Below are 13,362 nucleotides of genomic sequence, written 5' to 3' on the forward strand. Positions count from 1 at the left end.
TTGCCTGTTTCAGTGTGCTAAAGTCCTGCATTTTGCGCTGCATGTATTAGATACGTTTTAAGAATATTTGTGCTCTTGTAGCTCTGATCTTGCACTTGACTCCACACTGTCAGACCTCTGCCTCTGCAGAGTCCCACTGGAGTCAGCGGGAGTTCTGCGGGCAACAAATTGCAGGATCAGGGATCTATATTGAGCATGCTGTCTGGTATGCAACTTCATGTACAATATTATGTTTTCTCTGCTTAAAGTGAGGTTCTGTTCCCCGACATCACTTTTCAAAGCCTGTCAGTCAAGGTTTGTCTATCGTCAGTGTTGGATCTTAGAATTATATTTATGTGAGATGTTTGGGCTAGATGAGTGACCTTCTGTTTTGCAGGGAATCCCCACCTTTTCCTTAGGTAGACTCTCAAGTCATCCAGGGGCTGCTGGAAGAGGCTTGTAGGATCCAATCCTCCATTCCTTGTGCACACAGAACTCCCAGTGACTTCAAGGCAGGTTGGAGTCAATAGGAGGTGTGATTCTATAAAGAATGTATGATTGGGCCCTGAAAAGGTACTGGCCTTTTAACATACTCCCCCCAGCCCTCTCTCGCCTCAGCAGCTGGGGCCAGCGGAGAGGTGTCTCTCCCTAGCGACAGCAGCTCCGGTGGGCCTGGTCTGGGCCGAGGGAGAGTCGTCTGTCCCGGGCAGCTCTGGTGGGCCTGGAGAGGGGCTTCTTTCCCCAGCAGCTCCGGCTGGGCCAGGCCAGGCCGAGGGAGGGGTTCCTCTTCCCTGGCCGTGGCAAGTCTGGGGCAGAGCAGGTCCATATTGGGGTTGGTGGGGAGGGGCTCCTCTCCTCGCCGCGGCAGGTCCGTGCAGGGGGAGAGGCATCCCTGCGTGGGGCTTATGAGGCAGCTGCGTGGCTGCACATCTTAGAGGGAACTTACACTCGCACCCCCAGCTTGAAGTGTAGACGTGCTTCTAGACTAGCCAGGATCACTCTCCAGGTTCTAAGAGCTGAAAAATCATAGATTCACAGATTTTAAAGTCAGAAGGGATTATAATAATCTGACCTCATACATAACAGAACAGAACCTCGCCCAGTAACTTCTGCATCAAGCCCAATGACAGTAGTGAAACTAGAACTTTTAAAAAGACATCCAATCTTGATTTAAAGACTTCACTTTGCAGTGCAGACATTGCCTGAGATTTGAAGGTGTGATCATAGTATGGGTAGGCATCTGTGAGTTAGCTTTAATCGAGTTAGTTCGGGTAACACAGCATACACATGGTGGCCCAGGCTCCAGAGTACAAGCCCTCCAGGGACCCAGGGTACTTATTTGGGTTGCTAACCCGTGCTACTACATCTACACTGCTGCTTTACCCATGTTAGCTAAATGTAAAGCTAACACGACTATGCCTACCTGTGCTATGATCACACTTTCTCTTTGCAGAGTAGATATACCCTTAATCAGCAAGTAGGAATTTAGGTATGCCCAGCCATTCTCACTGGATATCTTAACTGATGTGTACTTACCAAAGGCATGAAAATCCCCATGTATACTAGACTTCTGTCATGCATTAGTGACAGGTGGCAAGTTCAGTGACAGGAAATGAAGATTCCTTTACTTTTTTCATAGTTCTATCAATAACTCTTTCTTTCTCTGTGCTTATAGAAACATGCTTTGATTGTCCAAGGACCTCGAGATGTGAAGAAAAGGGAACTGGTGTTTTTGCAGTTCCATTTAAATGAAACAGACCAGGATTTCAGTGCAATAAACTATCTTCTGTTCTCTTCTTTCCAGGAGTTCCTCAACAGGTATGCACAGAAATAAAGGGTGTGGCCTAGCAAATATACTGTAAGATGCGTATTGTTACTAGTAGAATGAATTTAGGGCTTCTTGTTTTCCACTTCTGCTTTTACTGATTTTTAGGTGTGTGTTTGGGCTAGCTTGGGGCACTTTCATGCCTTGGAAAAATTGGTTTCTAGTCATTAATGTTGGTGACTGAAGAATTTTGAGCTGTGGAAATGGTTTTCAGTGGCAAAAATCACCTCTGATCAGTGTTGCCACCACTCATCGCTTGACTTTTGGACCAAAGATACTGAACGACCAGTCTGTGTTGTTGGTATGGATGACTTGAAAGTGAATCTCAGCGGGCAGCACAAACAGGAAATACATTTTAAAGAATTATAATTTTTCTGTTTTTATTTCTGTTAAGGTTTTTTTAAATCAATGATTAAAAAGAATCAGTGATGTTTTATCTGAAAGCTTAAACATAGTTACTCTGGACCCTTGTGTAAGGCTCTACAAAACAATTCACCTGTTTTGGGTGGGATTTTCAAAAGCACTCAGCAACAGACAAACTCCGCTTCCATTGAAGTGAACGGTAAAACTCCCACGGTATGTCTGCACTGCAGCTGGGAACAAGCCTGGCTTGTGCTCCTGGCGCTCATGCTGGCGCGCTAAAAATAGCAGTGTAGACTTTGCTTTGATGTTGTGGCTTGGTCTCAGGAGACCCCCCTTCTCTGCTTGAGAGCCTAAGCTCCAGCCTGAGCTGCAACATTGGCTGAGCTATTTTTAGTGCACTAGGAAAAGCCTGCGGACCCAGGCTGAGAGGCTCGCTCCCAGTTGCAATGTAGTCATATCCTCACTGACTGTAGTGGGAGCAGAATTAATCCAACACTTAGCATTTTGAAAATCTCACCCTTCTATTGACCCTCCCTTACCTGTAGGGGGCGGATTTTATTTTTATTCAGTCTTTGCATTGAATTACAATTACTTGGTTCTGCTGCTCTCTGTGGCCCTGATCCAAAGCCCACTGAAGTTAATAGGAGTCTGCCTTTCTACTGATTTCAATAGGCTTTAAATCAGGTCCTAAATTGGGAAAACAGTAATATTCACACACGTGGTAAGAGAAAAGAGAGCAGAGCCAGAAAAATCACACACCACAGTATAGTTCATATGGATTATGGGGACAGCCAGTCCTTTGAGGTAGGGAGGGGAAAATAATATTTTTAGTATTATCATCCTCAACATTTGTATTTCAGTAGCATCTAAAGGCCTCAGCCAGGTTGGGGCCTGATTGGACAGCAGCCAGCACAAACAGAACAGATGCCTCAAAGGGCTTAAATTGCAGATGCTTTTTGGTAACAATGATTGATTTTTCTGAAAAATTTTCCACAAAGCATTTGTCCTTCAGTGAGAAAGGGAAAACATTAGCTTTCATAATAAGTACTGATCTTCTATAATCTTACTTAGTCCTAGAACATCCCAGAAAGTATCAGTGTCCAGGTATTTAAAATGTACCATTGCTATTTCAGTACAAGAAAACACTGTTTTGTAGCTTTCAATAGAAATTAAGCTTAACATGATCATCTATTTTACAATCTGTTTTCTTTTTCTGGTTTTTATGTAATATATGTTGCTACCTTGGTAACTTACAATTAGCTACCGCATAGAGTCTGTCAGCCAGTCATTCAATACATGTCTCTTGCTGACAGTGTACAAAGTCTGAATACTGGCCCCTCCAGATGCCTGCCCCTTTTGTGCCATATTCAAGCTCTGCAAGGGTGGGTATGTGTCCAAGTGAGTAGGTAGGAACTGCTTAAAAATGAACATTAGAAAGAATCCCCAGTGCACTGCAGGATTTAAGCAGAGTTTACATAATGGCACTGTGTGTGTGACAGCTTATAGGCACAGTAGCTGGGAATTGTTTGAGGGAACCGGATTCTACACCCTGGCCCCCAGGCTTGCCATAATTAGGCAGATCAGAGATGACATAATTGCTTAACCAATGGGAAGTTGCTTCACTCTTAAAGAAACTGCCTGCTGACCAACCTGGCCCTCAGCACTGGAAGGCACCAGAGCTGCAAAGGTCAAGAAATCAAATGGTTTAAATTGGATCCACACATAATCGGGTTGATGCAGTGACAGAGCTAATAGGGGGTGAATGCCCCCTCGGCAGCCTTTGGGTGCGTGTGGTGCCTTTTCACATGGGGCTGGTGAGCAAGTCTGCACTGTGCTCCCCTGGAAGGGGTGGTTCCTGTCCTGTGGGGCCGGTTCCAGCTCCCTGCTCCAACTGTTGCAACATGGTACACCTGATTGTGTGACAACAGTTGCAATGCCGCTCACTCAAATTTGGTCCGGCCACCCCTGGATGGCAGTGTGATCCCATGCACCGTTGTGCCATGGCTGCAGTGGAGAGCCAGGCCCAGCCCCACAGGACAGGAGCCGTAACTGCCAGGTGACTGTGGAGTGGGCTCGCTTCACTCTCCATGTCACCACCACCGACCCATTGCACCTCCCTTGCCCCTTGTTGCAAAATGTGACTCTGAAGAGCCTTGTGTGTCCATTTGCAGCAGTAAGACAAGCGGGATTTGGCATAAACTTTGAACAAACTAAGACATACAGTCCTTTAGTAAACTTGGCAGTATGATGGGTTCACTTAGGGTGAACAGAGCCTTAATACAGTAAGTGTTCTAGCTGAGGGGCTGGGTTTAAATGAATTTTGGGTAAGGATCTGATTTGTAACTTTCAATATAAATTAAGCTTATCATGAATCATTTACTTTATAATTAGCTTTTCTTTTTATTCTGGTTTTTCATGTACTATATATTGCTGCCTTGGTAACCTACAATTAGCTACAGTATTGAGAGCCTTAGAAATGAAGTGGATTGAATAATTGAAGAGTCCAAGCTTGACCATGAAATAAATCTAAAAACCTTATAGATTCACAAGTGGAATGCACTTGCTCTGACTTGGTCAGATTTCCAGTAGATGTCTATTTAAGCCAGGGATGGGCAAACTTTTTGGCCCGAGGGCCGCATTGGGTTTCTGAAATTGTATGGAGGGCTGGTTAGGGGTGGCTGTGCATCCCCAAAAAGCCAGACATGGCCCGCCCCCCGCCCCCTGACGGCCCCCCGGGACTCCTGCCCCATCCAACCCCCCTGTTCCCTGATGGCTCCCCCGGGGACTCCTGCCCCTAACTGTCCCCCGCTGCCCTATCCAACCCCCCCTCCTTCCTGACTGCCCCCCCCCCAGGACCCCTGCCCCATCCAACCACCCCCGGACCTCTCGCCCCTAACTACGCCCTGCCCCTAACTTCCCCCCACCACCCCATTCAACCCCCGTTCCCTGCCCTCTGACCGCCCCAACCCCATCCATGCCCCTGACCACCCCCCAAACTCTCCTGCCCTCTATCAAACCCCCCCTGCTCCCTGCCGCCTTACCGCGCTGCCTGGCGCACCGGTGGCAGGCAGCTGCGCCATGCAGCACAGAGCACCGGGTCAGGCCGGGCTCTGCAGCCCTGCCGCCCAGAGTATTGCGCTGCATGGCTGCGGAAGAGAGGAGACAGCCTCCTGGATCAGGAGCTCGGGCTGGGCAGGACGGTCCCGCGGGCTGTAGTTTGCCCACCTCTGCCCTACTACGTGTCTGACTTCTTCTAACTGCATCAATGACCATGTGGCTGCTTCATATATTTCCTCATATACTGCATGCAGTTCTGGAACCAAGGTTACTGCTATTGTTCTCAAGGAATGCACTTTTCAATGTGGAAAAACTATTTCAGCATTCCAAAATCAGACTTCAGGATTCTCCTCTGATGTATATCAGAACACTTGAAGAGAATTTAGGTAGCTCTGCTGCCTCTAAGCCGGGGTGGGCAAACTTTTTGGCCCGAGGGCCACACTGGCGTTGCAAAACTATATGGAGGGCTGGGTAGGGAAGGCTGTGCCTCCCCAAACAGCCTGGCCCTGCCTCCATCTGACCCCTCCCACTTCCTGCCTCCTGACTGCCCCCTCCTGGGACCCCTCCCCTCCCATACCTGTCCCCTGACTGTCCTGACCCCATCCACACCCCTGACAGGCCCCCAGGACTCCCACGCATATCCAACCCTCCCTGTTGCACATTCCCTGACCGCCCTGCCCCCCAAACCTCCACCCCGTCCAACCGCTCCCTGTCCCCTGACTGCCCCCCCCCCCAGAACGCCCACCCCTATCCACACCTCCGCCCCCTGACAGGCCCCCCAGGACTCCCATGCCTTATCCAGTGCGGGGCCCTCCCCCCCAGTTCCCTGACCACCCCCCTCCCCCCCCCCATCCACCCACTCCCTGTCCCCTGCCTGCCCTCCAGGGCCCCATGCTGGAGCCAGCCACACCGTGGGCGGGCACGGCTGTGGGGAGGAGGAATAGCGGGGGAGGGGCCGGGGGCTCAGGGGTCGGGCAGGGCGGTCCTGCGGGCTGAACGTGGCCCGCGGGCTGTAGTTTGCCTACCTCTGATCTAAGCAAGTATCTTGTTTAAATAATTTCCATACAGTTCACTCCCCTCCCTCCAATTACCGAGCTTGCACTCTGATGCAGGAATGAGCAGAGATGTTTATAAAACATCTTTTGTTTTATTAGTGTCACATTATGCTGTCTCTTAAAACTCTAGTTATTGGCTCTTGCTCAGTGTTGTTAATATTCACTCACTGTAATGATAGGAGGTGATACTAATTCTAATGAGAAAGGATGCATTATCAGTGACATGCACAACAGTTCACATAAAGTAACTCCTATTAAAGACACTGTGCAATATGATTGCTGATGGGTTGTATCATATAGAATTCCTGCATTCCTGTGCCGTGGCTGCAGTTAGCTTTTGAGTTGCTTTGGAGAATAACTGATTGGCTGTTGTGAAATGTTCTCTGTTCTTAGGGGCTTTTGTCATCTATGGACATGATCCAAAGCCCATTCAAGATAGTGGAAAGACTCCTATTGACTTCGGTGGGCTTGGATCAGGCCCTATATGATTGTCTTCGGACAGAAATTCCATGGGACAGCGTCCGTCTTTATTCTATATCGTATGTGTATGCTTAATGTTCTACAGCAAACGACGTCAGTGAAGACTGCCGTGGGCCTCTGTTGTGTCTGGAGAATTGTACAGACGCTCCCCAGGTTACGCAAGACCTGACTTACGCAAATTTGCATTTAGGGAAAAAGTTCCGTAAGCTAGAAATAGGAGGGGTTTGGGTTTTTGGGTTTTTTTTTTGTTTGTTTGTTTGTTTTTTGGCGTAACGTTCAGGTATATGTTTCTGACTTACCAAAAATTTGAGTTATGCATGGCTTTCCAGAACGGAACGATTGTGCAAGTCGGGGAGTGTCTGTATGTCAAGTCTTGTGGTTAACCAAGCGTAGAAACCTGTGCTGGACCTGACTGTCTCTCGATGAGTTTAACCAGATGTCAGAATCACAGATTTACTCACTGCTTGCTGTGCTCTTTTGGCTTTTGTAGAATGTATGCTGTTTCTGGAACCTGAGTGTGTGCGTGGTTTTTATGGTTGCTGCTGTACATGCCACTGTTAATTGTAGTGAGGAAAATTAATGAAACATTTATTTATAAAAAGTAAAGCTAGAGAATAGAGTTTTTCTTTCCTTTATTATTAGTTTAACATCTGGGTTAGAAGGAAGGAAAACAAAACTTCACCGAAAATCTAGAAGTTAGGTAACATCTTAGCAAATCTAAAATAAAATTATTTCCTTATCTCTGTAGTGTTGCAAGATGAACAGCAGTATTAAATCCTAACTGCCCACTTGGGAATGGAGGCTGTGCTATTCAATGACCTAATTAGAGTTCACCACTGGTCCCTAGTGCCTGGATTGCCATGCACAGAATTGTGCAGATTAGTGAATTACAACACACAAGTAACAGAACTTCTAAAAATATGGCATTCCCATGTAATTGACTCTGTCTGTTGTACCTTATGACTTGCTGACTTTAAAAGAGACTCTTACACTAGAGCAATAATGAAAGGAATCCATAGAAATTTGGTTCGGTATATTGGTATTTTTGGGCCAGGATCTTGCATCAGGATTTGCTAGTCCAGACCCTTGTGCTCTGCTGAATCCCTTTGACTTCAGTGGGACTCAATAGGGCTCCAAGTTAGAAGATCCTAATGCAAGATGAGTCCCTTAATCATGAAATATTTTAGGCAGTATCCCATGTGTCTAGTATTTGTGGTCAAAGGTTAGTCTGTGTCCATCTAAATAAACCCCTAGTAAGCAGGTGTATTATCGCTGGAAGTATTGTCCGGTAGTCCAGCCATAACACCAGCAGTTGGGAGAGCAAGTATCTGTGGCTCTGGCACTGGGCAAGCCACAACCTTTTTGTGCTGCAGTTTCCTCAACATGTGCAATTGTAATGATGATTTACTTTACACGGGAGAGGTTCAGTTAATATTTTTTAAGTGCTCTGATAGCCTCAGCTGAAGGGTGCTCTAGGAATTGTAGGATAGAGCACTGGCAGCAAGTTCCAGGTTTCAAAGTTGTAATGTGTAGAAAACTTTAATTGGCAAAAACTGAAGCCAGTGCTTAAAGTGTGGGAAATAACACTTCTCAACAGCGGGCTGGGGGTGCTGAGCGGCACACATTTTTAGTATTGTCTTATTGGTTGCTTTCCCCATTGGCCTGTCTCATGGGGAAGAGCGTCCAGTCAGGGTTGCTGCAAGATGCAGACAGAGCTCTCTTCTCCCTTCTCTCCAGAACAGACACCATTCGCACAGCAGCTGGGACCAGAAAGAGCTCAGAGCAGCTCTGCTCCTCCTTTCCCCGTCCTATGAGCAGCAGGGATGTGATGGTTCCTCTGCCCTTTCCCCTGCAGCGCTCAGCCTTGAAAGGGATGAGGGCAGGGTGAAGAGCCCCCGAACTGCTTCTCCAGCCTGAAAGGGGATAAAAAGGACCCAACTGCAGAGCTTCTGCCCCTCCCCCCCAGCCAGGGAGAGTGTGATAAAGAAATCCAGGAGCTGCAGGAGAAGCAGAGGTGGTGGCAGAATTAATTTGGGGGGTGGGATGGGCAGATGTGGGGATGTCAGATTCCCCCCATACTTTTCTGTCCACTTAACCGCTGACTGAAGCAATGACAATGCGGCCTTTGCAGCAAATGTACCATAGGAGAGTCAAAAGGAAAATACTCAGTTTAAATTATGTATTTAAAATACAACAAAATTTTACCTACCTCACTAAATACAGTTGAAAGTGAATTAATACCCCCTGCCCCATTTTCTCTTCATTTTTATGTAATTTGGAGCAACCCCTCCCCCCCCCGCCCCCCTGAGCTTGGTCTGGTACTTTTTTTAGTCAGTTTCATTTTCTGATTCTAATGCTTGTACAGTGCTACAGGGGTCTGGATTGGAAACACGTGCAGAAGCATAGATGTATGCTTTCTCATTGCTACTCCCAAATTCTTTGAACTGAACATTTTAAAAGCCCACAAGTGCTACATTTTGGGCCTAACCAATCTATCAATGTCCCTTAATTATTAAAGTTAGGGCTGTAGGATTCAGATTGGTTTCATAACTTACCGCCTAGATTTTCCATTTCCTTGTATGATTTGTCTTGGAAAGTTCTTCCAGGACAGTGTAGGTTAGTCATTCCTCAGGCTTGTGATGAGCCTGTTTGGTTGGTAAACTTCTAATTATACATTTTCCCCTGCAGAGTGGTAATGCACTAGACTGTTCTGGATTTGTCCCCATGAGATATGGCTGTGCTGCTCATTACCATCTCTTATAGCTATTGGAGAATGAGCCATTGCAAGACCCAGTCTTACTTGAATTCTGTTTTGTTTCATTTGCTTTTTCTTTTTGTTTGATGTTTTGCCCATTTCCTTTTTGTGTGGGTTTCTTGCATCCGAAGCTTGGTCCTTTTGTCTGAGTGCCTTAACAAACAGCTAGCTGCTCTAAATGTTCCCAGAGCCACTAAAGGCCCTGGGATTTGATCTGCCAAGGCTGGGGTGGAGATAATCTAAGGCTTTTCCTTTGAGCAATATTTTCTTTGCCCCTAGTTTTGCGTCTTTCATGTATATAATGAGGTTTGAACTTGGGTTTCTCTTGAACATTTGAGCGTATAACCTGACCTCCCTGGCAGGGGTGTCACTTTTAGATAGGGCACCCCCTTCCATGCACACTTGAATATTCATGTTAAGCCAAAGAAGGGCTGATCAGACACCACGGTGTAAGGCAGCCATCACCAAGCCTGGTCAGCTGCTGCTCTCCCCAGGCTTAGCTCCCACCACACTGCAATCTGAGCTTATGAGTCAGTGAGAAGAGAAACAGGAGCCTAGCTGCTGAGTGTGCAGGGAAAAGAGCAGGGCTTTGGAGCAGAGTGCGGAGCAGCTCTGGAGCAGTGGAGCTGGAGCAGAGCCGGAGCACAGCTCCAAAGCCCTGGAAAAGAGGCTTGGACTCAGCAGAGGACGCTCAGCAACAGTCCTTGGTGGAGAAATGCAAGTTGGATTGGCCAGGCTCCTGCGCTTTAATGGAGTGCTCAGAGCCTTTAAGGCCAGAAGAAACCATCATAATAATCTAGTCTGTCCTCCTGCACATTGCAGGCCACAGAACCTCACCCACCCCTCCTCTAATAGACCCCTAACCTCTGGCTGAGATACTGAAGTCCTCAAATCATGATTTAAAGACTTCAAGTTACAGAGGATCCACCATTTACACTAGTTTAAACCTGCAAGGAACCTGTGCCCCACACTCCAGAGGAAGGCAAAACCCCCAGGGTCTCCGCCAATCTGACCCAGGAGAAAATTCCCTCCTGATCCCAAATATGGCGATCAGTTAGACCCTGAGCATGTGGGCAAGACCCACCAGCCAGACACCTGAGAGAGAATTTTCTGTAGTAACTCAGAGCCCTCCCCATCTAGTGTCCCATCAGCAGCCACTGGAGATATTTGCTGCTAGCAATCACAGATCGGCTATATGCCACTGTAGGCAGTCTTGTCGTACCATCCCCTTCATAAACTTATCAAGCTCAGTCTTGAAGCCAGTTGGGTTTTTTGCCCCCACTGCTCCCCTTGGAAGGCTGTTCCAGAACTTCATTCCTCTGATAGTTAGAAACCTTTGTCTAATTTCAAGCCTAAACTTGTTGATGGCCAGTTTATATTCATTTGTTCTTGTGTCCACATTGGTGCTTAACTTAAATAACGCCTCTCTCTCCCTGGTATTTCTCTCTCTGATGTATTTATAGAGAGCAATCATATCTCCCCATAGCCTTCTTTGGGTTAAGCTAAACTAGCCAAACTCTTTGAATCTCCTCTCATAAGGTAGGTTTTCCATTCCTCAGATCATCCTAGTAGCCCTTCTTGCACCTGTTCCTGTTGGAATTCATCTTTCTTAAATATGGGACACCAGAATTGCACGCAGTATTCCAGATGAGGTCTCACCATTGCCTTGTATAATGGTACTAACACTGCCCTGTCTCTGCTGGAAATACCTCGCCGGAAGCATGCTAGGGCTGCATTAGCGTTTTTCACCATTGCATCACGTTGGCGGCTGATAGTCATCCTGAGATCAACTCAAGTCTTTCTCCTCCCGTCACTTCCAACTGCTAATTCCCCAAATTATAGCAAAAGTTCTTGTTGTTAGTCCGTAAGTGCATGATCTTTCACTTTGCACTATTAAATTTCATTCCATTTCTATTACTCCAGTTTACAAGGTCATCCAGATCTTCTTGTATGATATTCTGGTCCTCCTTTGTATTGGCAATACCTCCCAACTTTTTGTCATCCACAAATTTTAGTAGCACATACCCACTTTGTGCCAAGATCATTAATAAAAATGTTAAATAAGTCTGGTCCCAAGACCGATTCCTGCATAACTCCACTAGTAACCTCCCTCCAGCCCGACAGTCCACCTTTCTGTATGATCCGTTTTAGTCTCCCACTTAACCAGTTCCTTATCCACGTTTCAATTCTCATATATGCCCATCTTCTCCAACATAACTAATAATTTATAATAATATAATATTTAACATTCCTGTGGTGGGAAAAACACCTCAACAGCCCAACACTGTGGCATTTAATTTCAGAAATGGGGAACTATGCAAAAATGAGGAGGTTAGTGAAACAGAAATTAAAAGGTACAGTGACTAGAGTGAAATCCCTGCAAGCTGCATGGACACTTTTCAAAGAAACCATAATAGAGGCTCAACTTAAATGTGTACCCAAATTAAAAAACACAGTAAAAGAACTAAAGAAGAGCCACCGTGTCTTAACAACCATGTAAAAGAAGCAGTGAGAGATAAAAAGGCATCTTTTAAAAAGTGGAAGTCAAATCCTAGTGAGGTAAATAGAAAGGAGCATAAACACTGCCAAATTAAATGTAAAAATGTAATAAGAGAAGCCAAAAAGGAGTTTGAAGAACAGCTAGCCAAAAACTCAAAAGGTAATAACAAAATGTTTTTTTTAAGTACATCAGAAGTAGGAAGCCTGCTAAACAACCAGTTGGGCCCCCCAGTTGATCGAGGTACAAAAGGAGCACTTAAAGACGATAAAGTCATCGCAGAGAAACTAAATGAATTCTTTGCTTCAGTCTTCACGGCTGAGGATGTTAGGGAGATTTCCAAACCTGAGCCGTCTTTTGTAGATGACAAATCTGAGGAATTGTCACAGATTGAAGTGTCACTAGAGGAGGTTTTGGAATTAATTGTGAAACTTAACAGTAACTAGTCACCGGGACCAGACGGCATTCACCCAAGAGTTCTGAGAGAACTCAAATGTGAAATTGTGGAACTATTAACTATGGTTTGTAACTTGTCCTTTAAATCAGCTACTGTACCCAATGACCGGAAGATAGCTAATACAATGCCAATATTTAAGAAGGGCTCTAGAGGTGATCCTGGCAATTACAGACCGGTAAGTCTAACGTCAGTACCGGGCAAATTAGTTGAAACAATAGTAAAGAATAAAATTGTCAGACACATAGAAGAACATAAATTGTTGCGCAAAAGTCAACATGGTTTCTGTAAAGGGAGATCATGTCTTACTAATCTATTAGAGGTTTCAGAGTAGCAGCCGTGTTAGTCTGTATCCGCAAAAAGAAAAGGAGGACTTGTGGCACCTTAGAGACTAACAAATTTATTTGAGCACAAGCTTTCATGAGCTACAGCTCACTTAGGGGGGTCAACAAACGTGGACAAGGGGGATCCAGTGGACATAGTGTACTTAGATTTCCAGAAAGCCTTTGACAAGCTTCCTCACCAAAGGCTCTTATATAAATTAAGTTGCCTTGGGATAAGAGGGAAGATCCTTTCATGGATTGAGAACTAGTTAAGACAGGGAACAAAGAGTAGGAATAAATGGTAAATTGTCAGAATGGAGAGGGGTAACTAGTGGTGTTCCCCAAGAGTCAGTCCTAGGACCAGTCCTATTCAACTTATTCATAAAAGATCTGGAGAAAGGGGTAAACAGTGAGGTGGCAACGTTTGCAGACGATACTAAACTGCTCAAGATAGTTAAGACCAAAGCAGACTGTGAAGAACTTCAAAAAGATCTCACAAAACTAAGTGATTGGGCAACAAAATGGTAAATGAAATTTAATGTGGATAAACGTAAGGTAATGCACATTGGGAAAA

At 45.8% G+C, this 13,362-nt stretch overlaps 1 protein-coding gene across 16 annotated transcripts in view; it reads left to right on the forward strand.

The window, feature by feature from the left end:
* Positions 1–13,362, forward strand: part of PACC1 (proton activated chloride channel 1) — a 47,933-nt gene that overhangs the window by 13,076 nt on the left and 21,495 nt on the right. For 15 of the 16 annotated variants that reach the window (XM_027820526.3, XM_027820524.3, XM_037895746.2 and 12 more), the window contains one exon: positions 1,655–1,797. In XM_027820526.3, coding sequence (XP_027676327.1) covers positions 1,655–1,797 — 143 coding nt within the window. Of the gene's footprint in view, positions 1–1,654; positions 1,798–8,496; positions 8,774–13,362 lie in introns of those variants that run through there. The other variant, XM_043543680.1, reaches the window with a different exon arrangement.

Source organism: Chelonia mydas, chromosome 3 (assembly GCF_015237465.2).
Source record: "Chelonia mydas isolate rCheMyd1 chromosome 3, rCheMyd1.pri.v2, whole genome shotgun sequence".
Classification (NCBI taxonomy): Eukaryota; Metazoa; Chordata; order Testudines; family Cheloniidae; genus Chelonia; species Chelonia mydas.